This window comes from Enhydra lutris, unplaced genomic scaffold (genome assembly GCF_002288905.1).
Source record: "Enhydra lutris kenyoni isolate GAN:26980312 unplaced genomic scaffold, ASM228890v2 scaffoldscaffold1, whole genome shotgun sequence".
Taxonomy (NCBI): domain Eukaryota; kingdom Metazoa; phylum Chordata; class Mammalia; order Carnivora; family Mustelidae; genus Enhydra; species Enhydra lutris.
In genome coordinates, this window is record NW_019154085.1 from 26,660,382 (window position 1) to 26,687,048 (window position 26,667).

A 26,667-nucleotide genomic window follows, 5' to 3' on the forward strand; every position below is an offset into this window, starting at 1 on the left:
GGGAGAAGCAGGCTCCCTGCTGAGCAAGGAGCCCGATGCGGGACTCGATCCCAGAACGCTGGGATCATGACCTGAGCCGAAGGCAGCTGCTTAACCAACTGAGCCACCCAGGCGTCCCTCACTTTTCTTTTTTAAAACAAATATTTATTGAGGACTAACATTGTGCCATGAGCTAAGATAGAATAAGTTCACTTCTTGAAAGGAGCCCCTCTGCCCCCAGAAGAGTGAGAGGAACGGAGATGCAAAACCAATAGGTACAACAGTGGTGGGTATAAAACACTGTGGGGAAAAGATTCTTACAAGTGGGTGACTGAAGGGAGGCTTCACTGAGGAAGAAAGGGGATGTGTGATGTGACAGCGACATGGCAGGCAGAAGTAGTAGCATGTGCAGAAGCATGGGAACGTGGAGGAGGTAGCTGGACTTGGGGACCCCCAGATAGTTGCACTTGGCTGCAGAATAGGCTGTGTGGGGCGATGGTGGGAAGGGTGTCAGGGAAGGGAAGCGGCAGGTAGATCGTGAGGAGCCAGTCCCCTGGGTGTTACCCTGTAGGCAGTGGGAAGTCCCGGCAGGGTTTTGTCAGCAGGTGGGTCACAGATTTGTAGAAATGGGATTTGACCATGACGTGGAGATGGAGCAGAGACCCATTAGAAAAGGTGCAATGGGCCCTGTGAAGGCCTGAATTAAATAGTGACAGGGAGAGCAGAGAGGGAAAATGTGAAGGCAGAGGAACTCGGAATTGGAGAGAACAGGATCTTAGCTTGGATGAAGAAGTGTGGAAGGATGGCCTCACTGTCAGTGACAATGGGGAATACAGAATGAACAGACAGAAAAAGCAGTTTGTGTATTTTTGCAGGGGTTAAATTTGAGCTGTCGGCTATCCCGGTACAGGCACCCAGTGGGAAGTTGGAAGTAGGGATACAGAGCCCAGGAGAGAATTAGGGACTTGAGATCCTCTTCGTTCGTGTAGAAATAGAAGTGAACGAGATCCCCTGGGGATAGTATGTTGCATGAGAAGAAAAGAGAATGGAGTCCTGAACACCAATGTATGAGTGAATAATTAGGGATAGACAGAAAAAGAAGGGTTTTGAAAGAGACAAAATGAAATGTTCCTGTCACCACCACCACCCCCACCCACAAAAAGTCAAGAGAGGTTGAAAGAACTAGGGAGAAGCTGGTGCCTTGGAAAGCACAGGGAGTGAAGCATGTCCAGAAGGAAAGAACGACAAGTCAGATGCTGCACACTGGCGAGTGGGGGTGAGCACATGCTGAGGGCCTTCGCTTACCTTGAGCGCCCTTGCTGACTGAGGGCCAGGGGCAGGGTGGGTGGGGGCGCCAGTGGAGTAGGGGGGTGGGGACCAGTAGTGGCATAGTCCATTGCTGGGGAAGAAGGCTCCACTGAGGGAGGGAAAGAGAGAGGGGACATGGGAAGCTAACAAGGATGTGGGGTCCAGGAACGTTCCCTTTATAAATGAAACATTTCATAGCTGAGAGAAAATGAGCTGGGAGTAAGGGGCAGAAGGATGGAGAGGTTAACCATCAATTTGTTGACAACAGGTTAATTTAATTCTAATTTTGGAAAGAAGTGCTGAAAGATATATTTTAGGGGAAGTATACCCTAACACCGGCCTCTTATTAAATCATTGATACAGTGTTGGTAAAATCAATGTATTGGTAGCTTATAAGCTAACCATGTGGCCTGTGGATTTTTTTCCTTTTTCAAATTGTAAAAATCACATGAAGTAAAAACAGTTTGTAAAAGAGAAATAAATTTAAGATTGTAATCTCGCTCCTCTGCTATTAAAAAGTTTTACTTTCTCATAACTTCCATTTTTAAATGAATTTGAGGTTTTTTGAGTGAATGAATTTGATTAAGTATCTTGCTTAGTTTTATCTAAAACATATCCTTTGAAAAAACATGAGTGGTTGATGCTTAAGAACACATCCTGTAGGGTGATGACACCGTTTGAAAGAATTGCCTGGAATTCATACTGAAGATCTGGAATATTGTTCGGTGGGGAGGTTGGGTAGGATATTTGTCCATTGTTTGCCCTAGTTCTTTTCCCAGAAATGTCAGTTGAATATCCCAGAATCTTCCAGAACAGTCTGCTATGTTGGGTATTGGATTACTGCTTACATCTTGAGGGCTTTCTAAGCTTTGTAGATAATTTAATGACCTGAGGGAGAGCACTGTGATTTAAGAATCATGCACAAGAAGGTTGGGGGTAGATTCACAGGGTTTGGGATCACTTTGGTTTCTCCTTTTGCTTCACATTAAACGAGCTGGTGTTATTGTTGCTCAAGGGAATGTTGAGTAATTAGGAAAGAGGAAAATGGGAATCAGACTCTGAGACAAATGAATCTACTTTGGGTAAGGAAGAGTGTGGTTTGGCGTATTGGGATGAGGGGGTAGCACATGAAAGTTCTAGAGGATGTCAACTTAGACAATATTTACTATTTAAGCTGCAGTTTTTTGTTCTTTAGAATGGATATGTCAGCTTACATTTTCTACAGGGTAGGAAAACAGTGGGGCAGTATGAATCATATACCTTGGGATATTAAACAGTATTTTGAATTATAAGAACTTTTCAACTCTCTAGTTTTGTTTTGTTTTTTCTTTAAAATTACGGATGTTTAAGTCTTTGAAGGTGGGAATAATAGGAGTCTTGTTCTCCAACTGAATTTTGGAATGTAGAGCAAAGGAAAGGAAAGGTCAGTGAATTGGTAGTTTCATTTTGCTTCCTGTACTGCTCCTGTTGCTTACCTTCCTGTATTCCTTTGATAGTATTTGCTTTTCTGGGCAGATGCTAGCATTCACAGCCAGAAAGCAGTGTCAGGGACTGAGTATAAGTGGTTTGTCCAGGTCTCCACTCACCAGAGCAGGGCAGAACCAGCCCTAGACTCTATCCCAGCCTTGTTCTTGGGGCCGCTTCCTGACACTTGTGTCAACAAATAGAGTCCTAGGAAAGAATCCTTTATTCCTTCCACTAGTACCTGTTGGCTGCTTATCATTGCCACCCACTGTTTTGGGTACCTGACATTCAGCAGTTAATAAGACAAACAAGATCTCTGCTTTTAAGAAGGGAGGTTAAATAATAAGTGATAAGATGGATAAGATAACTTTAGATAATGATAAATGCTTTACAAACTATAAAACGGGGACAGGAAATAGCTGGGCGGCAGGATGGGAGTAGAGGGGCTCCTTCATAGAGTGTCAGGTTGAGCCTCTCTGAGGAGGCGATATTTGAGCAGAGAATAGAAAGATGAAAAAGGGCCAACTCCGTGGAGATCTAAGGGAAGCCCTATGAGGCAGAGAGAGTGATAAACACAGGCCCCAAAGGCTGGGTCGCACTGGCATGGGGGTGAAGCAGGAAGAGCCTGGCCTAGTTGGGGTGTGAGAGGGAGGGAGGAGGGAAGCAGATGAGGGAGGCGCTGTGGTGTGTGTCACTTCTTCAGGTGTGGGAAGGGCTTGGTTTAAGACAGCTTCGGCTTCACAGAATGGTGGAAATGGATTCAGGGAGACCCGTTAGAAGGTGATCGCGGTGGATCCCACAAGAGGAGATGGTCCCCAGACAAGAGTGATGGGAGAACACATGGACAGAAGTGGATCGACCGTTGAAGAAGAGCCCAAACTCAGCACTCCGGGAGGGTTTGGGACAGACCAGTATTCTGTCTCTCCCGCAGACTTCCTCCTGGGACTCACTGAGCTTGGCAGCTCCGCCTGAGCCCCGTTTCACCCCCACAACACCTCGTCGTCTAAGATTAGGCAAGGGAGAAAGCAGTCTGCTGAGGGGAGGTAGAAGGATTAGACACTTCTGGAATGATAGGTCTTAGGGAGACTCGCCTATCGTCTAGGTGGGAGAAACAGCAGCCTCTTTCTGTAAGATGAGCCTTTTCTCTAAGAGGCCTCCAGCTGATGGCACTGCCAGGCTCAGTGCTGGTGTCCTGCTAACCCGGGTGCTTCCAAGGCCACGTCTTTGTTCCCTGTTACACGTGGTAAGAATCCTGTAGCCCTCGCAAACTAAACATGCAGGAGCTCTGATCAAAAATTGTAGTGAAGTCATGTATGATGTCTACATCTGCGTTTCAAAACCCTTCTTCCTTTTCCACAGTGTCTGCTACACAGAGCTTTACATCCCCGGGAGCCTCTGCCCCCAATTCAGCAGCATATTTTGAATATGCTGGACCCCCCCACTGAGGTGACAGCTCAATGTCAAATTCCGCTCTCTAAAATAAAGACTGTTTTCCCACTGACTGAAGCCATCAAGAAAAAGGATCAAGTGACTGCTCAGGACATTTTCCAAGACAAGTAAGTACTCGATGTAGTTGCACTTGACACTGGAGCATGTGAGACTGGGCAGGTCTTAGAGGACCTTTAGAATTAAGGGTTGCCTATGGGTCTGTACTTGAAGGAGGAAACCTTTTGATGTTTGACCCTTGCATTGAAAGTAGTCATTTATCTGTCCGTTGTAGATCTATTACCCTTACAAATTCACCTGGAATTTCTTTTCTTTTCTTTCTTTTTTTTTTCTATCTGGAATTTAGAGCTGTCTTCTGGGTTGTTGATATTTTGATCAGCACCACAGTCTGGGTGATTAATAATTAATGGGAAGGCTAAACAGTTTCTGAACATCAAAGACTAACTAACCTTTACTGTTTTTAAAGTAGGGTGCTGGGAATGAGAGGACAGGAGTCAAGGTCATAAGTTTTTTCAGTTGGGAGGCTGGCATCCGAGAATAGCAGTGAGACTTTTGGAGGAAAAGTGGAAGGGAGGATGCAAACCTAGCTCTTCTTTAGCTGTGCTCATACCGTATCAGTGATGTACCTGGGTATGCCAGGAGGAAGGGATTTGTAGTTTAAGGACTGCAAAATGCTTTTCCTGTGGTCAAGCTTTGAAGTAGCTGAGTAAAGTTTTTACCCTCATCAGATTCTGTTCACAGTCTGTGTCAGTTTCCATTCAAAGCAAAACAAAAACTATAAGAAGTTATGGTTGATGATCCAGAATCATTTGGGTGTATAACATTGATTTTTGCCAGGTGTGGGCTCAGTTATTGGTGACTTTTCTCCCCAAATCAAAATGATCTATTCATTTCTTTAGGTTACATTCTAAGAGTCAGTTATAGACCATAATTTTTTTTCCCTTTTTTTCTTTGATTTCTTTCCCACACATGTATCTTTATTGACAAACTAAAGCATATTGTTTGTAAATAACCCATTGGAAGAGTACGGAATAATTTTCAGAAACCATCACAGGGTTCTGTAAATTATTAAGTTATTGAAATCCTTTCCAAGTTGAATAGAAAGCTGTGCGTCTTCTGTGACTCTTTATAGAGGTTAATACCCCAGGCCTTGTCGGAACTGAAAATAAAAAATCATGGCATTGGTATATTCTATCATATGTGTTCCTAACACATCCTGGAGAGGTATTTCTTTCTCTTTACACAGGAAGACTGTCACTAAAAATCCACTTTCCTTCTCCTCTCCTCATCTAGTGTATCCCTCTGGATTGGGATTTTAAAACAGCTCTGTGTACTTCTGAGTCCCTTTCTGCCCGAGACAGGTTTGCAGTGGTTTCGCTGCAGTCATGTGGCTGTTCTCTCTCTGTGTATTAAAACTCCAGTTCATGATCTTGATTACCTTCTGGTGTTGTGGGAAAGAAATGGGCCTTTTTTCCCTCCTCTCGTTGATTAAAATGTAAATTAGCTGGTTAAAAAACACACCACGAAGGCCGGGAAGACTGTTGTTCTGTGATTTGATCCCCGCAATGATTACACCTTCAGCTCTGTTCCTCCTGCTCACTGTTTGAGGAAGCCGGAGCGCGTTGGCTGCTGGTGCTCTCCTCCCATAGTGGTTTGTGACAGGGCCAAGTTATCGGCGGGGGGCCTGGGAATTATCTCGCTCACACACACCTACTCACACGCCTGTTCTCAGCCCTTTCTTCTCAGAAGTCTTCCAGGTTTTTAAGAACTGCAGAAATGACTCATTTAACAAATATTTATTGAGTCGTTCCTGTATTTATGAAGAATGACTCAGTCCCTTCTGCAAGGTTCTTAAACCCCTCAATTTTAATGATGCGGCTTTAGTCAGCTTTAGAGGTGGTCTCCCTATTAGGGAAAAATTGCTAACAACAGCTGTTGTTTTTGTGTCTGTGTTTTTGTGTCTACTCAGCACCTCCGTATTCACGGTACATAGTTCCATTGTAGAGGTGGGGGGCTAAGATTGGAGAGTGGGCAAATGTCTGTGAGGAGGTGTCAGGCCAAGACAGGAGTCCTGAGCTGGGAATCACCAGTTTTTATTCTAGCTTTGACACTCTCAATCTGATTTTGGTTAATTTACCTTTACGAGAGTTTCTCTACGTAAAAACAGCCTCATCTCAAGATATTTTAACCATGAAATTACAGATACTGAAGCTGTTTGAACTATTTGAAAGGAAGGCAGGAGTCAGAACCCAAAGCAGTAATAGTATCATTATCCAATAAAACATCAAATATTTGAGAAGATCTAGTACTCATGCTGGACCTATTGAAGCCTGAGTGTTAGGTGTGATTTCATTCATTTCAAGAAGGTAAGAGCACCATCTGACAATGTAGTCCCAAAATGTACTTTTACCCCTACCATATGAAAGCATTTCTTCTCTCAGTGTTGCTGCACACCCTTGAAACGATAATGGCTCTTGGACAGAGAACTTGAATGTGAGAATTATGACATTGGAGGTCTAATCCTGTTTGTGCACCTAACTCCTATGTGATCTTGATTTCTTTTTGTCTCTGTGCAGATACAGTCTAAACTTTTCTTCTCTTTTCAAGTCCCCTAAGATCCTCCCCACATACCCTCAGCGACCAGCCTCACCTGGTTATTGGTATAGACCTCAGACTCCAGAGTCTGACAGTGTGAGTTGGTCCCCTCGCTCTGCAGTGTGACCGTTGGTGCAAGCTGCTTGTCTGCCCGAAGCCTCAGTTTCCACCTGGGTAAATAGGGTTGCTGGGAATAGTTCTCATGGAATTGTCGTGAGGGTTAATTGAGTAATATATGCTGTTGACTACTGGAGGGCTAGAACCCAATACCGTGCCTAACACATAGAAAGCATAATTGTTGGTGAGGAAACGATTTACAAAATCTTTGTCATGTCCCTGGCATGTTCGAGAGGACTCTGATGGTGATAACAATGTCATAAGGCAGATAGAGGCCCGTAGGTGGAATGCGTCAGTTCTTTGGCCCATTTCCTCTAAAAATATACCTGTGCCGCATCTGCCTTCACTTACTTTTTTCCTTGTTTCTTTTTTTTTAAAGGTTTTATTTATTTGAATGAGACAGTGAATGTGCATACAAGTCGGGGAAAGGGACAGAGAGGGAGCAGCAGACTCTCCACTGAGCAGGGAGCCGAATGTGAGGCTCAACTCCGGGACACTTGGATCATAACCTGAGCTGAAGGCAGACCCTTAACCAACTGAGCCACCCAGGCGCCCCTACTTCCTTCTTTCAGGTCTCAGTGGAAGGGTGTGCCTTGTCCTATCCAAAATCCGTCTTTCTCACCTGTGTCCTGGGATGTCATCTTCTGTCTCATCTGATGCCTTAGTCCACTAATGATTTCCTCCCTCATTCTGTATTTTCATCTTCTCCCTCTGACCAACTCCTTTGCCTCCACACATTGGGATTGTATTTCTTTCCTCTAAGTCAAAATACAATCATGCCCTCAGTTTTCTCCCTCTGATTGCTGCCTGTTACCGTCTTCTTTCCTTCTATAAGGTAGGCATATTGGAAGAAAAGTCTGCACTGCTGCTTTTCCCAGCCATTTCCCTGCAATCTGTCTTCCATAAGACACTAACTGCGAAGTTTCCTTCAGCCTGGCGGTCCTTTCCTTTCCTGACCTCCTAGTAGCACTTGACATTGTCAGCTATTTTCCTCCTTGGGACTCCTATATCTTCCTTAACTTTAACTTCTCCAGAATTTTCTTTCTAAACCTTTGCAGTTTCCTCTAAGATGCCTCTGGAGTCGGCCACCCCCCTACCCCCCACCCCGCCCCATCTTAAGTGTTGATGTTCTGTCCTGTAGGACTCCTCCTCAGAAAGAGCTGACATGTATTGGACACAGGTGTGTGTGTTGTAAACATGCCTTACCTGTGTGGACCGTCTTGGCCGTCTTAGGGAGTAGATTCTTTTGTTAACTCCCTCTTAAAACTGAGGACACTGAGGCTTCGAGAAGATAAGAAACTTGCCCAAGATCACAGTAGGTTAAATACTGGGAGAAAGGGTTTACATGCAGTCTGACTCTAGAGCTTACCTTCCCAACCATTATGCCATGTTGCCTTAGCAATGCATGTCCCAGGACCTTTTGTTATTTCACATACAGGTTTTCAAAAACTACTGAGAATCTGTTTATTCTGATATAATTCCATCCTGGGCTCTGGACATCTGAAGTGTCTGTAGATCTCTCGAGTTCAGTGTGTCCAGAAATGACTTCATCATCTTCTGTCTCCTTCCATGCTCCCTTCAAACCCTCTTCATGCTTTATCCTGTGTTTCAGTGAATGATGCTTAATTTTCAGGGAGTCAATACCTTTCCTTTACTTTCCATGTCTAATTGGTGTACCAAGCTGTGTTAGCTTTACCTCAAACCTCCTCCTTTGCTTCTGGTTAGTATAGTGGCTAATACCATTGATTTTGCAGTCAAGTAGAGTTGGATCCAAATTGAAGCATTTCCCTTCAATGGTGATAAAAATTGACAAGTTGCTCTGCGCTATTTGAGATAAGAAATAGGTACCTTTCAGAGCCCTACGGGAGAGTGGCTTAGAGTACAGGATTCTTTGTGGGCCCTCTTACTAACTGTGCTTTAGACAAGGTCAGGCACTTTTGGACCTTGGTTTGTTCATTTGTAAAAGGTCAGTAATGAGAGCTAACTCTTTATAAGGTTGTTGCGAAGTTTAACTGAGGTATTTTAAATACGCTTGGTGTAGTGACTAGCCTGTGGTTAATGTTTAAAAAAAAAAAGTTAGCTCTTATTAGCTTCCCCCACTGCCATTGCCCTTCTACAAGCCTCAGTTTAGCCTGCTTTACTGAGATAAAACCTGAACTGATTTCCTTTTCAGGTCTTACCTATTTCCAATCCATCGTGTGACCTGAGTGATTTTTTTTTTTTTTTTTTAACAAATCTGATCACATCAACACAGTGATTCTTAAATCTTTGTGTGTATGTGTGTGCATATGATGGACCCTTTCAATTATCTGATAAAAACTGTGAACCCTCTGCTGGAGTGGAGGGGGTGGTGGGAGGGGTGGGGCAGCTGGGTGATGGACATTGGGGAGGGTATGTGTTGTGGCGAATGCGGTGTATTATGTAAGACTGATGAATTACAGACCTGTACCCCTGAAACAAATAATACATTTTATGTTAATAAAAAACAAACAACTGTGAACCCTCTCTCCCAGGAAAATGACCTAATATACTAAATTTTGCATATAATTTCAGGTGATTCACGTATTCCTTGTCACTATCCTTGGACCCCTGATTAAAAACCTTTGCTTTAGTGGCTTTCCATTAGCATTGCCTTAAGCTCAAACTCCGTTACACAAATGAGAAAACCTAGTAAGCGGCAAGAAAAGAAGTACTTATTCATAGTCTAGCTCCCTAGAGATCCACTTTCTTTCCTTGCAGTTTCTGTGTCCATGATTTAGATACAGCAGTCCCCCCTTATCCACGGGGGGGATATGTTACAAGACCCTCAGCAGATGCCTGAAACCATGTATAGTACTGAACCCTATCCTTGCTAAGTTTTCTTCCTATATACGTATTACATAATTACAATAAAGTTTAAGTTATAACTTAGGCACAGCAAGAGATCAACAGCAATCATAATCAAAGAAAACAGTTATAATAATATACTGTAATAAAGGTTCTGTGAATGTGGTCCCTCTCGACTCCTCTTTCCTGTGATGCTGTGAGATGATAAAATGCCTGCATGAGACGAAGTGAGGTGAATGATGTAGGCATTGTGATGTAGCGTGAGGCTACTGTTGACCTTTGGACCATAAGTCATAAGGAGGATCATCTGCTTTCAGACTGTAGTTGACCGCGGGTAACCGAAACGGTAGAGCAAGACCATGGATAAGGGGGGACTGCTGTTATTTCCCATCCTCCTTTCTCACTGCTTCCCAGCCTGCCTCTCATGTCCCCCAGCCCAGTACAGCAACTAGCCATCCTCTTAGAGGGACTTGCTGCTTACCACAGTAGTTTGTTAATCGCGTGTTTGTGTCTTTATCTCTTTTATTTGGCTGAATTTCCTGAAAGTGTTGGTTGGGCATTACGTTTTGCACATTTACAATCTGGAGCCTAGTATAGTGGCCAGCACATAGTAACTATTAGGTAAATGTCTGGCCAATAGATGAATTACAGAATGTATACATACTTATAAAAGACAATAATAAAATGAGAAAGAATAGTAAATTGTCCATGGTTCTGACATCCAGTTGCAGCAGCTGTTGACTTTTGTATGTCTGCTAGGGTCTTGCGTGGATAATTTCTATCTTCTTGGAGCTCGGCTTCTTTAGATAATTTTGGGATGAGAGTCATTGCCCTTTCCCACTAGAGAGAGACATTATTCATTTAATATATGTTAAATTCCTAATAATGCTGTTAAATGGTTCAGTCTTGAGAACATTAACCATATTCAAATTTTCACTACTTTCTGCTTACTGCCTTTACCTACCCAGTCCTGGAGGATTGGTATATAGGTCTCTTTGTCCTTCCATCACTAGAACCATATTTTGGAAGGTGTAAGAAATTCTTCATGCAATTCAACCTTGTGTTCTCACAGAACTTAGCGTAGCGCTTTTATATGTTTAATGCTTCTTAACACACTGTATGAGGTGATTTTTATTTTTGGAAACTGTTGATGAGTAGTGATATGCTCATGGTACTTTTCATCATAGTGTTTTTCTGAGGAGCAAACTGAAGACCAGCGAGGGGAGTCACTTACTAGACTAGATATTCTAGATATACAAAAATTAAAATACCAATCAATACCTTTAGGGCAGCATAAAGGGTCCAGGGTTAGTGGAAAACGTGAGACTTGAATCCAGGAGTATTGCATTGTCTGTCTCTTGGGAAGAACTGGCAAAGGTTCACTGAGATGGCCGTGACTTTTTTAAAAGGACTCCAGTTCTGACGGAATTTCATGCTTCCTTGCGCTTGGCCATTTTTCCTCCCATTTTTGCCATCCAGGCTTTGTGTGGTTATTTCTTATTCTGAATCACTCACCCCTTTTCATGTTTCCTGGTCTCTATCTTTCTGTCTTTACTTTTCAAAGGGAAAAAGGCAAGTGGTGAATGGAAAGATGTCAAGTAATAAAAGTTTGAATTCATGTTTGTGAGGCTATAATAATTACTTCAGTTCTTTTATCTCACACTAAGAGATTCTTTATTGAAATATTGAATAAGCCAGCTTGTGCCTCATTTTTCTTTGTTTTTAGGATAACCTCTTCAAGGCTCATTCTCTGAAGGTTGGGCTTTTGAACAGAAACACACCATGTTTAGAGATACTAGATCTTGGTTGCTAACTTTCCTTCTCATTCAGCCATTTCTCGACAGCTGCTTTTGCCCCAGATTGATTATTTGTCTGGGAGAAAAATTCTCCTGTCTCTATGTTTAGCAGCTTAAGGGAGATTATAGGCAGAGTCTTTGGATTTGATTTTCTTCTCCTTTGCAATGAATTTGTCCTCCTCTTGACTTTAAGGCAGGCTGTAGAAGCCAGCATGTTACTTGAGACAAGATGTTTGATACGGTTCCTTAGAATCATCTTTCCCTTACTACACAGATGCTGTTGGACTGTTAACATATTGCCCAAAACAGAATTAGGTTTATAAAAGAACAAATTAAAAGGCTTTTTTTGAAAGTAGTTTTTTATAGTTTAAGGACTTCTCTAAGAACAATGTCTTGCATATTTAATTAGGGATGGTCTAGTAAGTTTTGACAGCTGTGAGTAGAAGCTTATAAAGCTGTAGCATACATGGTGGAGAAGATGGGGTATTAGACCCAAAGGTCATCCATGTCCATGGAAAGCTAATAGCTATCGATTCTGAGACAGAAGCTAGCAAAAGGTATCTGAAGGGCAAATGGGTCTCTTCCTGAAATGCCGGGTTTCCTTTCCTTTTGCTTGTAGCTTCCTCTTTGGAGGGGGCTCTGTGCTGCGGCTACTGATTATGACTTTTCTGGCTCTGTGATGCAGAGCCAGGGCTGCTCCCCGCAGGCCTTCAGAAATTCTGGGCCTGTGGGTGGGGGGCAGGCTCCTTGTCAAGGACTAAGCGGGGCTGTTGATTTTTGACCCTTGAAAAATAAATGTATATTTCACAGGTCAACCAGGTCTGGTTTTAGTATTATTTAGTCTGTTTTAAGAGAAAAAAATCCATTTATTTCTTTTCCAGCCATGAAGAGGGACCCACTTCTAAAAAACTGAAGACTGAGGAAGGGGCGGCTGGCTTTAGCGTCTCCAGCCTGGCTGAAGGCAGCGTCACCAGTGTAAGCAGAACTTCCCCAGGGCGCTCCCGCCTTCCTGGAAGGTCGGGACTTGGGGGAGGGAGGAGGACTGCAGCAATTTTTGTTCGTCCTTTAGTAATTTACTTTCTCAGGTGTCTCTAATATATGAACCGTGTACCTCCTTCCCACACTGCTTCCTTTATTGTCAGGGAATGAATTACAGAAGTAGCTCCATGACGCACGTTCGCAGAGCACGTGTAGCGTGCAGCGCCTGGAAGAGCTCAGTAGTAGCACTTCCGGGAGAGAATTTTTGGTTGGCTTGACTTTGCAGCTTTCTGTTTAGTTAAAATGATAGGAGAAGTGGAGGTTGATGAGAGGAGTCTTAGTCTCCGAATATGTAAAATTTAAGAGCATGACTCTTCTATTTCTTTTCTGATGTATAACTTCAGAACAGGCTTCACAAGTTTAAGATTTTCCCAAACCAGGAATCCTTTGACACTTTATTTAATGTGAGAGGGTTTTGGAACTTGAATATATTGCCTTCTGTTAAGTGGCATCATTTTGAATCAGTGAATCTTAAAAATTGTCCCTTACTAGCCAGATGCACTAGGAAGGATAGTTAGCAGTAGGGCATGCCTTTTTTCCCACCCTAAAAAGAAAGGCTCCCAGGAAAACTGGACATCTTAAAATGATGTAGATTTTTCAGTGTTTTACAGTAAAGGAAAAAACCTTTAGTTGTTCTGTTGACCTGTTCTGTTGACCTGTTCTGTTTAGTTGTTCTGTTTAGTTGTTAGTTGTTTAGTTGACCTTGGCTGTTCTGAGAGCTTTTCTGACTGCTATGCCAGAGCCACCTGGAAACTTTAGTACATTTTGTACCGAAGTTTACCAGGGATAATAGAAGCCTGTCGTCTTCTCCCCTGTGAACTGAGTAATACTTTGGGCCTGTTAGGTTGGGACTGGAAGTTTTTGTTTTTGTTTTAAGAATTTATTTATTTATTTGACAGAGATCACAGGTAGGCAGAGAGGCAGGCAGGGGGAGAGAGGAAGAAGCAGGTTCCCTGCCGAGCAGAGAGCCCAATGCAGGACTCGATCCCAGGACCCTGCGATCATGACCTGAGCCAGAGTCAGAGGCTTTAACCCACTGAGCCACCCAGGCGCCCATGTTGATTTTTTTTTTTTTTTAAGGAGAGGGTAGGATAGGAAGGGTGTGAGGATGAGAATCTTTTTTTTTTTTTTTTAAGATTTTATTTATTTGACAGAGACACAGCAAGAGAAGGAACACAAGCATGGGTAATGGGAGAGGGAGAAGCAGGCTTCCCACAGAGCAGGGAGACTCATGTGGGGCTCATTCCCAGGACCCTGAGATCATGACCTGAGCTGAAGGCAGATACTTAATGACTGAGCCACTCAGGCACCCAGGGAAAGAGAGAATCTTAAGCAGGTTCCACGCCCAGTGTGGAGCCTCATGTAGGGCCCGATCTCACAACCCAGAGAACATGACCTGAGCCAAAATCAAGAGTCGGTTGCTTAACTGACTGAGCCATCCAGGTGCCTCTAGGTTGGGACTGGAAGATTAAAGACCAGGATCAGGAAGTGCTATATAGTGTGGCATAGTTTCATCTTTGAAAATTTCCCCCCTCGCACTATGGTAAATCTTTACACAATATCTGCTTTTATTCTGGGGGAACATGGGCAGCTTGGGCATGTTTGCATGTTCTACCAGAACTTCAATGCCAAAGAGACCTCAGCAGTCCCCACAAAAGGGCATTTCAGCAAACCAAGTATCAGGCAGTTATTCCTCGTGTCATCTTCCGTGAGGCAAGTATATTCTGGACAGACCCCACACGCTAGAATCCTCCCCTTCCTAATTGGTTGGGTGTCTAGATGTACCAGCGTTGTGTCCCATAAAGCCTTCCGGCCGAGCTGACTGGTGACTTGGGTTGTAATACATCTGATCTCTCTGGAAAGAGGTCAGCTTCCAGAAAGAGAGGTAAGTGGAAGTACAGATGGCAGCTCTCTGGCCACAGGAATCTGCTTGCTTGGAACACAACTCCAGAAAGGGAAATGAATAGAAAGGACCTTCTCTTTGTCTTTGGTTTTATTTTATAAGAGCAAACTTACTACATTAAGCCGTCTCACATTGCCTGGGGTGCTGCCAGAGAGAGAAGTGATCTGTGGGTTTATTGTCCGTGCATGTGTTCTAGGTTGGAAGTGTGAATCCTGCTGAAAACTTCTGTGTTCTAGTGAGGCAGAAGAAAGCCAGCTTTGAGGAAGGTGAGTGCTGTGCTGTTGGCTCTGCATTTAAGGGAAGATATATAATTAGGGCGATAGATTTATAATCTAGATTAAGAAGCGTATGTAGCCTTTTGTTGATAACCTTATATAGCGGGTTTCTTTCCTGGTGGGCCTTTGTGATTGTCGCTGGTGAGATCATCAGAGCAACATTCTGAGCACAGGGTGAACTCAGCACAGGTCTGCCCAAGCAGGAAAAGAGCTAATCTGTAGGGCTTTTTATTAAGAAAACAGTAGGCCAGAACCTTAGAGCTTTTGGTTCCACTTCATTGAAGTTCTCTGGGGTCTTGTGAATGAGCTTGGAATAAAACTTTTTTTTTTAAAGATTTTTATTTATTTATTTGACAGACAGAGATCACAAGTAGGCAGAGAGGCAGGCATAGAGAGAGGAGGAAGCAGGCTCCGCACTAAGCAGAGAGCCCGATGTGGGGCTCGATCCCAGGACCCTGGGATCATGACCTGAGCTGAAGGCAGAGGCTTTATCCCACTGAGCCACCCAGGTGCCCCAGAATAAAACATTTTTTAAAAAAATATTTTGTATTTATTTATTTATTTGAGAAAGAGAGAGCCAGTGAAAGCGGGGGGGTGGGGAAGAGCGGAAGGAGAGAGACAAACGGACCGTGAGCTGAGCACAGAGCCCAGTGCGGGGCTTGAACCCACAACCCGAGGTCATGACCTAAGCTGAAATCCAGATTCTGATGGTTAAATGACTGAGCCACCCCAGGTGCCCCTGGAATAAAACATTTTTGTGTCATATCTTCCTCTTTTCAGTGACCCATAATTCTTGTTCTAGGCCTAAGGGTTAGCCTCTTTACACAAGTCCCAGAACACTCTGCTGCTGCAACTAGATTGGATCTTTTTGAAATTGACTACATCCTCACACTTTCTCTTTATGAATTATAACCTGGAATTGCATTTAGACTTGGGCTAATATTAGAAGGACAGAGGGTCTGGGACCAACATTCATTCACTTGACTGTTCGTTCCTGTGTTTATTTACTCTTTAAGGAGTGGTGGCTGGCAGTTCTAATCCTGCGGGTTTGTGCATACGAGAACATTGTGTTCATTATTGTCACCCAGGGTCAGGCCTGTCTGAGCTGCCTTCTCTGTGTTTATGTGAACGTGTGCACAGAACCTCTCTCCCAGCTTCTTGACATTTTAGCAGGGGAAATGACTCCCAAATGTCTAGGAAAATCTACAATTTCTAGTTTAATATCTGCAGTGCGTAGCATAGGTGTAGGTTACTTCTTGAGACTCCAAGAATCCTAGCAAGATGCCTCGGCTTGCTGTGCTGTTGCCCAAAGGTAGTCGTGACCAGCTGAGCCCCAGAGCATACAGTCTCCTGGACCATCCTCTTGGCAGGGACACCGCAAGCCAGCCCCTGAGAATTTCTGAAGGAAGACAAGCTTCGTTACTGTGATATTCTGTATGTGTTTTGTGTTTTGAGGTGGGGACAGAGCTTTTTGCCCCATTAAAAGCTGCCATATAAGAGAAAAGCTCTTGAGTTTAACACAAAACAAAACTACAGCTCAGTAGATGAATGGGCTCTAAAATTAAAGTGACAGCTTTTGAGGAGGATTGGTGGAAACAGTACTTCAGAATTTCTCTTTTTCATATATGGGGGTGATAGAAGGGAGCATTCACAGCATTCATACCTGTGCTTTTTCTGCTTGGCTGCATATTGCGACTGTGTTTGGAAGAATGCACAGTCATTACTGTCAGAAGTCAGCCAGCTGTTGTCTATCATGATTATCATGTATTTGAAGAAAGATGGAGGCCTTCTTAGCTTTCGATTGTGTGTTGTCGATTACCTCGGCCAAAGGCAGGGGTCTTCCCTTTGGAAGTGACTAGTCTTTCTGGCTGGTAAAGGCGTGGTCTCTTTAGGGACTAAATCTGGCATGATAAAGAATGTAAAGGCAGCCACTAGGGTCTGCTATGTTAAAGTCATTGTGCCAGCATATTCTGTATGTAATAGCATATGCTGAGTTATTATATTCTTTGTCTCTGTTACCCCACATAGCACTCTTGCAGTCATGTGAGCAAGCGGAGAAGATGGTAGAACTTTAACAGTTGGTGCTAGAATTTTCTGAGAAAAGTCTTTTTTTTTTTTTAATTGGAAAAGTATTTTGGTAACTGCTTAGGGTAGAGGCTAAGCCTCTGTCTCTGGGCTTGGTGGTTGGCCAGTTAGGGTTCAGAGAAAAGGGACTCTATTAACATCATAGAAGTAGAAAAACTGGAGCTAGTTCAGGAAAGAAAGGGGTGAGTAGAAAAGGTAGAGAGGAAGTGAATGAATGTATATAAGGACACTGTTCAGCAATGTGTTCCCAGCTCATAACTGCCAGTATTCAGTGTCAATAAAATTCTGGATTCCTTGGTTTGAGAGCTCTATTTGGGGAAACCGGTAAAGAGACAAGAGTTTTGGGTCTGGAATTACTTCAGGCAGAGCAGAGAAAGGACCTGAGAGCATAGAAGACCAGAGTCTGAAGAGCTCATGAAGAGAGTAAATTCTTAAGAATTTGTGCACATGTCCAGAAAACAGTGTTTCCCCAGGCCATGGAATTGGGGCTTCGAAGCAATCTTATGAAAGTGACAAGGGCAGGTGACCCCTACAGGGCATATAAATTACAATAGGTAGCATTCTCCCCATTTGGGGGGACAAACTGTACGACTAGGAGAAATGAACTTCCCCCCAAAATCACACAGGAATTCAAATCCATGTCTTTTTCAAATACTGGATTTTTCTATTTAACCGACTGTTTCTCCTGATTCCTAATGTCCTCTTTTCCTACACATTTTTGTTTTTCAGACATAATAAGGTCATGTATTTTCAACCTTGTGTCTGTAGGTAGGACTTCTGAGGAGGAGACCAACCTTTTATGTTAAATGTGACTGAGTCCTGGTGCGCTGCTGGTGGTGTGATGATGGTGTCCCTCTGTTCCTCTGTCTAGGACTGGGTCAGTCAGAGCTCCGTAGTGACCTCACAAAGGTGGACTTTCTGCAGAGCTTGTGGGGAAATGAGACTGCCCACCTGTGAGCAACCGATTCTGTTCTGTGGTCCTAACCTGGCTTCCCTTTTATCCTTCCTTGCCTTGCTTCAAGCTCCAGAAGTTTTATTTGTTCATTACTTCTCCTACCTTTGTTCTGCATGGGCATCTCTACTAAGGCCCTTTGTGGTGAAGACTCACTTTCCCCGAAGCCCAAAGTTGTCCTCCAAACTTGAAGCTACCTTTCTGGTATTGTTCTTCTCTGTCCCTGCCAGGAATCTGTGCCTAGGGCAAGGGAGGGAGAAGCTCTTCTCTCATCTCCAGTAGATCTTTTTAAATTCAGTTGCCAAAAGCATGATCAGTAACAGAGAGTAAGATAGTTTTACCCTTAGAACTTGACCCATTCACCTATTATAAACATGGGTATAATTTCTTTCCATCTGGCTTAATAGTATAGTCATACCAAGAGTGTTGTGATCCTCCCCTTGACACCAGCAGTCTAAAACTAGGCATCTACACAATTTCTTACCTTCTGATTTTCAGTGTAAGGGATATTTCTTGTCTTAAGCTTATTGGCCTAGAGATGACACTGAACCCCGGGAACGTGTTCTTTCTGGCTGCTGATGCTTCTGTAAGCTGTCTTTGATTCTCAGGTGCTCTTCTTTTTCTGGTCCCTTTCCTTCACCCACCCTGCCCACCCCACCATTCTGTCACTGCAGTTTTACAAGAGGAAAATTCTTGACCACAGCCTTATGCATAATAATCATTTCTCAGTGGTGAAAGTAGACTTGTTTCTCTCACACGGTAGTCCTAAGTGCATGAGCGCCCTCATCCGGTTAGGGTTAGGGTTAGGGTTAGGGTTAGGGTTAGGGATGTCTCTAGTCTGCACTTAAGGCTTACTGGAAGAACCCGAGTCCAAAGCGTTCTCAGAGACTCCTTGAATCCAGGTTATCCCTTTATGTGAACAGTCCAACACCAGCCGCTGGAGGAACACAATGGATTTCAAACTCCTTGTCCCTTCCCTGCTTTCACTTAGGAAGAATGCTATAATGGTTGAAAGATAGTAAATTAGAGGAGGAGGAAGAGCCACATTATTTCAACTCTCTAAATTCGTGTGATCAAGATAGGTCTGAATTGAGATGTACGCACGAAGTATGAGATACTATGTCAAGTAGCTTGAATGTACCTGGTGTGTCAAAAATAGGTTCTCTGAGGACCTTATGAATCAGAAATATGGATCTGTGGAGACAGATAAAAGAATGGAATGAGGCTGGGCCCTGTTTTTGCTACTTAGATTATAAGTTCTGGGCGCCAGGGTGGCTCAGTTGATTGAGTGCCTTGGGCTCAGGTCATGATCCTAGGGTCCTGGGATCGAGCCCTCCCCATAGGGCTCCCTGGTCAGCAGGCAGTCTGCTTCTTCCTTTGTCCCTCCAGTCATTCATGCTCTCTCGCACGTGAGCACGCACTCTCAAATAAATAAATAAAAACTTAGAAAAAATTTCACTTAAGAAAATAATTGTAGGTTCTTTATTAGGCTTCTGAATAGTGACAGGGTGGTAGAGCTCCATTCCACCCACCTGAGCTCACAGGAGCATGGGTGGTTTAAAAAACAAACCTGTCAAGAAGAGCCATCCTAAGCGGGACCAGTATGGACATTTACCATTAGATTTTAGCACAGGGAGCAGGAGTGCACATACCCATCTGCTTAGGTGACGATCAGTTTATTTTCTGGCTCTGAGGCCTTTCATTATTTTTCTTGTATCTGTTCCGTCTCACTTTCTTTGGACCACTTTTCATCCTCAAGTCTTTCTGCCTTTGTTCTCCTGTCTACCTCTTATTCATTGATTATCAAACAATATCCCTTAAGTGTTAAAGGGTATTTCTTTCTTTCTTTTTTAAATAATTTTATTTATTTATTTGACAGAGAGAGAGAGATCACAAGTAGGCAGAGAGGCAGGCAGAGAGGGGGTGGTAAGCAGGCTCCCTGCTGAGTAGAGAGCCCGATGTGGGGCTCGATCCCAGGACCCTGAGATCATGACCTGAGCCGAAGGCAGAGGTTTAACCCACTGAGCCACCTAGGGTGTTTCTTAAAATTTGCCAGCACTGGGTAGAAAGTGATAACAGTTCATGATAAAATTACATCATTCATCAAAGCCAAATAGACATTTTTTTCAGTTTTGTTTACTTACATGCATTATATGACTCTGCCACGAGGCAAACCCAAACTGTGGATCCCCAAAAATTGAGATCTAGGAGAAATTTCCCATTAGGTGTGTGTGTGTGTGTGTGTGTGTGTTGATGTAATCTTGGGTATGGTTTATGTAGCTTCTCTTTCCATATAAACATAGGAAGATAAGAATATAGCCCATTTCTGTTGTTTTACCCAGAGCTGGTGAATTAAAAAAAATAAGTTCTGTCAGATACCTTGAACGTCTTGAAAGAAGGATACAAAATACAAATAGTAACTAAAATTATAAACATCTTCAGCCCTATAAAGTTCTGTCTTATTTTTTAGCAGTGTGACACACTTTCTTAGTCCTTTCACAAAATAGCTGTGACACATCTAGTCAGGAGAGAGAAAATACATGATTATGGGTTCTAGAGGCTTAGTCTATACTTCATCTTTCTTATTAAATATGCCATTTGTTCTTCCCAGGATTCCCTTTTGACTTACTTGGTTTTAAATTGTTAAACCCCGGAACTTAACTGTTAGGGTTATTTTATGTCTCATTTATTGATGACAAGTCATATTTGGAAACAGCGATCCATTTATTTGGAAGTATAAAGGAGACCCGCTGCAAGGGTGTGTTAGTAATTGAATAATTGACAGGATGATTATGCAGCCGTGACCCCGAGGGTCTCACTCGTGGATCTTCATTCAGGTGGACTGAGGCCGGGAGTCGTTGACTTTCCACTGATGACTGCACGTGTGGGGAGGACACTGGATCTTGTGGCTTAAACTTCTTCATGGGTTGCATACATTTCATTAAATGGCACAGCACTGCCCTGCAGTTTACATTTTAATATCATAAAACTCGTCAACCAAATAATTAAAATGAAATTCTTTGAATGAAGGCAAAAAGAAGAAAGAAAAAAGACATGACACAGGAAGCAAAGACCATCATGCACACATAACCACTCTGCAGATCTTTTCGGTTTTCATCAACGCTCCTAAAAGGCTGCTATCCATTCTTACTCAGCTTTTTATATTCTTTCAAGTTCCTGTCAATCTGTGAATCAGAAGATGTCTAATTACAGGGTATGGTTCTTGTAAAATGTAGCCTGGCTATCCGTTAAGAAAGAGAGCCAACTGGTAGCACAAAAATAAAAGGCTGTTTGCTGTGGGTCTGTTGTCAGTGAGCGCAGAGATTCTTCTGAGAGCGATCAGGGAGTCCAGATGCGCTCTGCGGCAGCGCCCCGCCTCCAGCGGTTTGTTCTCTGCTGTCAGGCAGAAGTTCTTGCCTTCAACCTGCTGGGTGGTTTTTTCCCCCTTTTTGTGTTAAACATGGAAAGGGTATTTTTCCCTCTGGCTGAAAATGGGGAACTCACATGAGCACTTTCCCCACGTCAGAGCCCCCAGAAGAGCAAGTCTAGTCTGAAGCCCCACTGAACGTGGGACCCGTCGGCTTGCAGCGATGACCCGGGCCTGCCGGACTGCGAGGAGGGTGCTCACAGGCGGCTCCGCTCGGGACTCGGAGCAGTGACGGGTGCTTCCCAGAAAGGGTATGTTCTCCAGCTGGCTGGCACTGCGTGCTCATGAGCACGATGTGGGAGGCAGGGAGCAGGGGAAGTACTTCCTTAGGGCGCTTCAGCTCTTGCCCTCAACCTCCTATACGTTCTGCGCCTCTTGCTTGCGTGGTGCGTGACCGTCACGCAGGGCGTTGCACTTGGTTCTTCTTGAATTGGGCTGTCCTCAAGATTGCTTCCTACGCCCAGCTGGTTGAAAAAGGAAACTGATTTCAGATTGTGCTGATGTGCAAACTGCTTTAATCAATGACTTAAAGTGACTGCTCGTGGCAAACAACAGAAGCTCTTAACCAATTAAGATGTTTAGGAAAGGATGTTAGGCTTTTGTTAAAATAGTCACTAATCAGCTGAAATGTGTTAAGAGGAGCCTAGAAACAGCTTGGAGTCCCACTTCAATGCAATAAAAGTGTTTGGGCCCTCCCCTTTCAAATTGCAAGCCCAAGGCAAAAAATATGCTGACACAGAAAGAAGTGGCAAGTATAATTTGATACAGTTAGTCCTGTCTGTTAGGCACGCCTGCATGGAAGTTTTAAAAATGGCTGGCTTGTTTTTTAGGCTAGAAAAAGGAAGGGAGTTTTGTTCAGATGTGGAGCACAGTTTCAGGAGGGCTTAAGGATATTGTCAGCATGGGTGCCTTTAGGCAAAAGAGAATAGTTAACTTTTTTTTTCTTTTTTTTTTTTTTAACAATTTTTTCCTTTTTTTAAGATTTTGCTTGTTTATTTCACGGAGAATAAGAGCACAAGTAGGGGGATATGCAGAAGGAGAGGGAGAAGCAGCCCCCCCCCCCCCCCCCCCCCCTCCCGGTGAGCAGGGAGCCTGATTCGGGACTCCATCCCAGGACCCTGGAATCATGACCTGAGCCGAAGGCAGATGCTTAACTGACTAAGCCACCCAGGTGCCCCAGCTTTTTTTTTTTTTTTTTTAATCTTTTGTGGTTTGTTATGGACAGTTGGAGAAAAATCTTTAGTGAATAGTGATTAAAGGTCCTGTTATAGACTGAACTGTGTCTCCCCAAGGTTCATACATTAAAGCCCTAACCCTTAATGTGATAATATCGGATTTGGGGCCCTTAGAAGAGGTCATGAGGTTCAGATGACATGAGGGTGGATCCCTCCTTATAATGGTATTGAAGACCTTATAAGAAGAGACATCAGGTTTATGCTTTTTTCTTCTCTCTTCTCTTCCTGTCTTTTCTCTCTGCCATCTGAGGATATAGTGAGAAGGTGACTGACTGCAAGCCAGGAAGAGAGCCCTCACCCAAACCTGGCCATGTTAGCACTGGCCTCCAGAACTGTGAGGAAATAAATTTCTTACATTGAAGCCTCCTTAGCCCGTGGTGTTTTGTTATGGCAGCCAGAGCTGACTGCTACAGGCCCATTTTCATTTCCTTTGTCAGATTAAACTGATGAAATCCTATAATTTATCTCATATCTTTCAGTGGTGATGAGATGCAACTGAAACACTGAGGATAGCCTTTGTAGGCCATTGGAGTCAGAAGCCATTTCTCTTGGGAGTGATCTTTTGACAGTTCCCTTGCCCTTGGAATCTAATAGTGTTTCCTTGGGGCACTGAGGATAAAATTCACCGTCTGAGCTTCAGCAGTTATTCTATCATGGAAACATAGTGAAGACTTCTTTCCATCTGTGGTAGATCTCCACAAGTCTCTCCACTAATTCTGTGTGCTACTCAGTGATCTTTTGTAAACTTACAAAGTTATGTGATCATCACCACAATCCAGTTAAAAATTTTCCCTCACCCCAGAAAGGTCTGACCATTTGTAGTCCATTCTTTTTTCCTATCACCACCCCAGGTCACCACTTCTGTTTCTATAGGTTTACCTTTTCTGGAAATTTCACATAAATGGCATCACTCAATCTGCAGTCTTTTGCATGTGGCTTCTTTTACTTAGCATGTTTTTGAAGTTTGTTGATGTAGCATGTATCAGTAATTGATTTTTTTTTTTTTAAGATTTTATTTATTTGAGAGAAAGAGAGCGGGAACACAAGCAGGGGCAGTGGCAGAGGGAGAAGCAGGCTCCCCCACGAGCAGGGAGCCCAATGCAGGGCTCGATCTAGGACCCTGGGATCATGACCTGAGCCAAAGGCAGACGCTTAACCAACTGAACGACCCAGGCATCTTGAGTAATTGATTTCTTCTTATTGCTGAATAATACTCTGTTTTACGGATGTGCCACATTATGTTTATCAGTTCACTAATTGGTGGGTATATTTGGATAGTTTCCAGGTTTTAGCTATTATAAATAATGCTATGAAAATTACAAGTGTTTGTATTTTATTGTTTTTCTTAGGTGAGAGTGGAATTGCTGGGAAGTTTATGTTTAGCTTTTTAAGAGATAGCCAAACTCCTTTTAGACAGCTTTACCACTTAACATCTCAGCAGCAGTGAATGAGAGTTCCACTTTCTCCATATCTTTGGTGACACTTGTATTGTTTTATCAATTATAGCTATTCTGGTGGCAATGTGTTGGCATCCCTGTGTGGGTTTTTTTTTTTTGCAGTTTCTTAAATACTAATGATGCTGATCTTTTTTCAGATGGTTATTGGCCATTCATATGTCTTATTTCCGCTGGTGAAATGTCTATCTGAATCTCTTCCCCATTTCTTAATTCAATTTTCTTATATAGATGTAGAGAATTCTATATATATTCTGGATACAGGTCCTTTGTCAGATATGTGATTTGCAAATATTTTCTGCAGCCTGTGATTTATCTTTTCAGTGGTGTCTTTTGAAGTATAAAGTTCTTAATTTTTATTTTCTTGATTATCATTTTTTCTTTTATGGGTTATCATTTTGTAGTCTTATGTAAGAAATCTTTGCCTAGCCAAGTCACACAGATTTTCTTCTGAAAGTTTTAGGTCTATAATCCATTTTGAGTTGATTTTTGTAAATGATTATGAGGGTGAGTGTCCTAGATTCATTGTTTTTCATAGGGAAACCAGTTGTCCCAGCATATCATTTATTGGAAAGACCATCCTTTTATTTCTGTACTCTTCAATTCTCTTACACTGATCTATGTCTGTTCTTCACTGATACATTATTTTACTTACTTCAGCTTTATAGTAAGCACTCATATACTATAATATGTCTTTCAATTTTATTTTTTCCTAAAATTATTTTGACTAATCTAGGTCCTTTGCATTTCCATGTAAATTTTAGATTCAACTTTTTAATTTACAGAAAAAAGTCCACTGGGTGTTGATAGGGATTGCATTGAGCATATAGAATAGTTAAAGGAGGATTTCCATCTTAACAATATTGAATTTTTAAACCCATGAGCATAGGATATTTTCCCATTTATTTAGGTTTTTATTTACTTTCTCTCCATAGTGTTTTGTAGTTTTAAGTGCACAAGTCCTGCACTTCTTTTGTTAAATTTTAGTGAGTATTTTATTCTTTTTAATGCTATTGTGGTTGGAATTTTTTAAAGTAATTTTTTGGATTGTTTGTTGCCAATATATAGGAATTTTGATTTTGTGTATTGATCTTCTATCCTGCAATCTTATTAAACTTGTTTAATATTTCTAATTATTTTTATATACTCTGAATTTTCTAAAAGATTTTATGTATTTATTTGGGGGGGGCGTGGAGAGAGAGAGATAGAGCACAAGCAGGAGGAGTGGCACAGGGAGAGGGAGAAGCAGACTCCCTGCCAAGCAGGGAGCCCAACACAGGGCTTGATCCCAGGACCCTGGAATCATGACCTGAGCCTAAGGCAGACACTTAACTGACTGAGCCAGCCAGGTGGCCCGTACTCTGAATTTTCTACATGCAGATGGTGCTGTCTGCAAATAAAGGCAGTTTTATTTTTTCTTTTCTAATTTGTGTGCCTTAACACTCTTTTTCTTGATTGTATTGGCTGGAATATCCAACAATCATAGAATTATAAAAGTGATTATCCTTGTTCCTCGTCTTAAGGGGAAAGCTTTTATCTTTACCGTTAATATGATGTTCTGGTTTTTCTCAGTTCCTTTATCATTGAAGATTTTCTTTTCTCATTCCTAGTTGATTGAGAGTTTTCATTACAAATGCATGTGGAATTTTGTCAGATGCATTTTCTTTTTTTTTTTTTTTATGCATTTTCTGTATAGAGATGATTACGTTGTGTTTGATTCTTCTATTAATATGCTGTGTTATATTCACTGATTTGCAGTTGTTAAACCAGCCTTGCATGTGGGGATAAATTACAGTCCATCATGGTGTATAATTTTTCTTGTATGTTCCTGAATTCATTTTGCTGATACTTTGTAAGGATTTTTGTATATATGTCCACGAAGGATACTTTTCTATAGTTTTCCTTTGCAACATCTTTGGCCTCAATATCAGAGGAATATAGGCCTTATAGAATGAGTTGAGAAGTATTCTTTCTTCCCTTCAAGATTAATATTATTTCTTTTTTAAATATTTGATAGAATTTGCCAGTGAAACCTAGGCCAGAGTTCTTTGTGGGACACTTTCTAATACTTGGTTATTTTACACATTATAGGTTTGGTCAGATCTTCCATTCTGTTTAAGTCAGTTGTAGTAATTTATGTCCTTACAAGAATTTGTCCATTTCATTTAAGTTGTTTAATTTATTGGCCTCACATTACTCATATTATTTTTCTCTTAAATTCTGTGGGCTGATAGTGATTTCCCTTCTTTTATTCTTGATTTTAGTGTCTTGTATCTTTTCTTTTTCATGGTCAATCTGAGTAAAGGTTTTTGGTTTTGCCTATCTTTTGTAGAATATCCTAACTTCTGCTCTTATTGACTTTTTTCCATTATTTTATTTTTATTTCATGGATTTCTGCTCTTGTCCTTTTTATTCCCTTCCTTCTGCTCACTTTGGATTTAATTTGATCCTCTTCTTCTAGTTTCTTAAAGTAAAAGCTTAGATTATTGATTTGAAACCTCATTTCTTTTTTAATGTAGGCGTTGAAAGCCATACATTTCCCTCTGACCAGTTCTTTAGCTGCGCATCGTAAATTGTGATGCATCATGTTTTTATCGTCACTCAGTTCAAATGCTTTCTTATTTCTTTTGCAATTACCTCTTTGACCTTGGATTATTTAGAAGAGTGTTTACTTTGCAGATACTGGAAGGTATTTCTTTCTGTTACCTGAAATATCTGAAATATTTCTGTTACCAATTTTTATTTTAATTCTGTTGTAAGACATAGT

At 42.2% G+C, this 26,667-nt stretch overlaps 1 protein-coding gene across 2 annotated transcripts in view; it reads left to right on the top strand.

Annotated features, from left to right (window-relative positions):
• Positions 1-26,667, top strand: part of LOC111141712 (X-ray repair cross complementing 5) — an 89,282-nt gene that overhangs the window by 34,958 nt on the left and 27,657 nt on the right. For both annotated transcript variants that reach the window (XR_002640219.1, XM_022494498.1), the window contains exons 14-16: positions 4,111-4,307; positions 12,413-12,506; positions 14,669-14,738. Coding sequence is in view for 1 of the 2 variants with exons in the window: in XM_022494498.1 (XP_022350206.1) it covers positions 4,111-4,307; positions 12,413-12,506; positions 14,669-14,738 (361 nt within the window). In the remaining variant the exon portion in view is untranslated. The remainder of the gene's footprint in view (positions 1-4,110; positions 4,308-12,412; positions 12,507-14,668; positions 14,739-26,667) is intronic.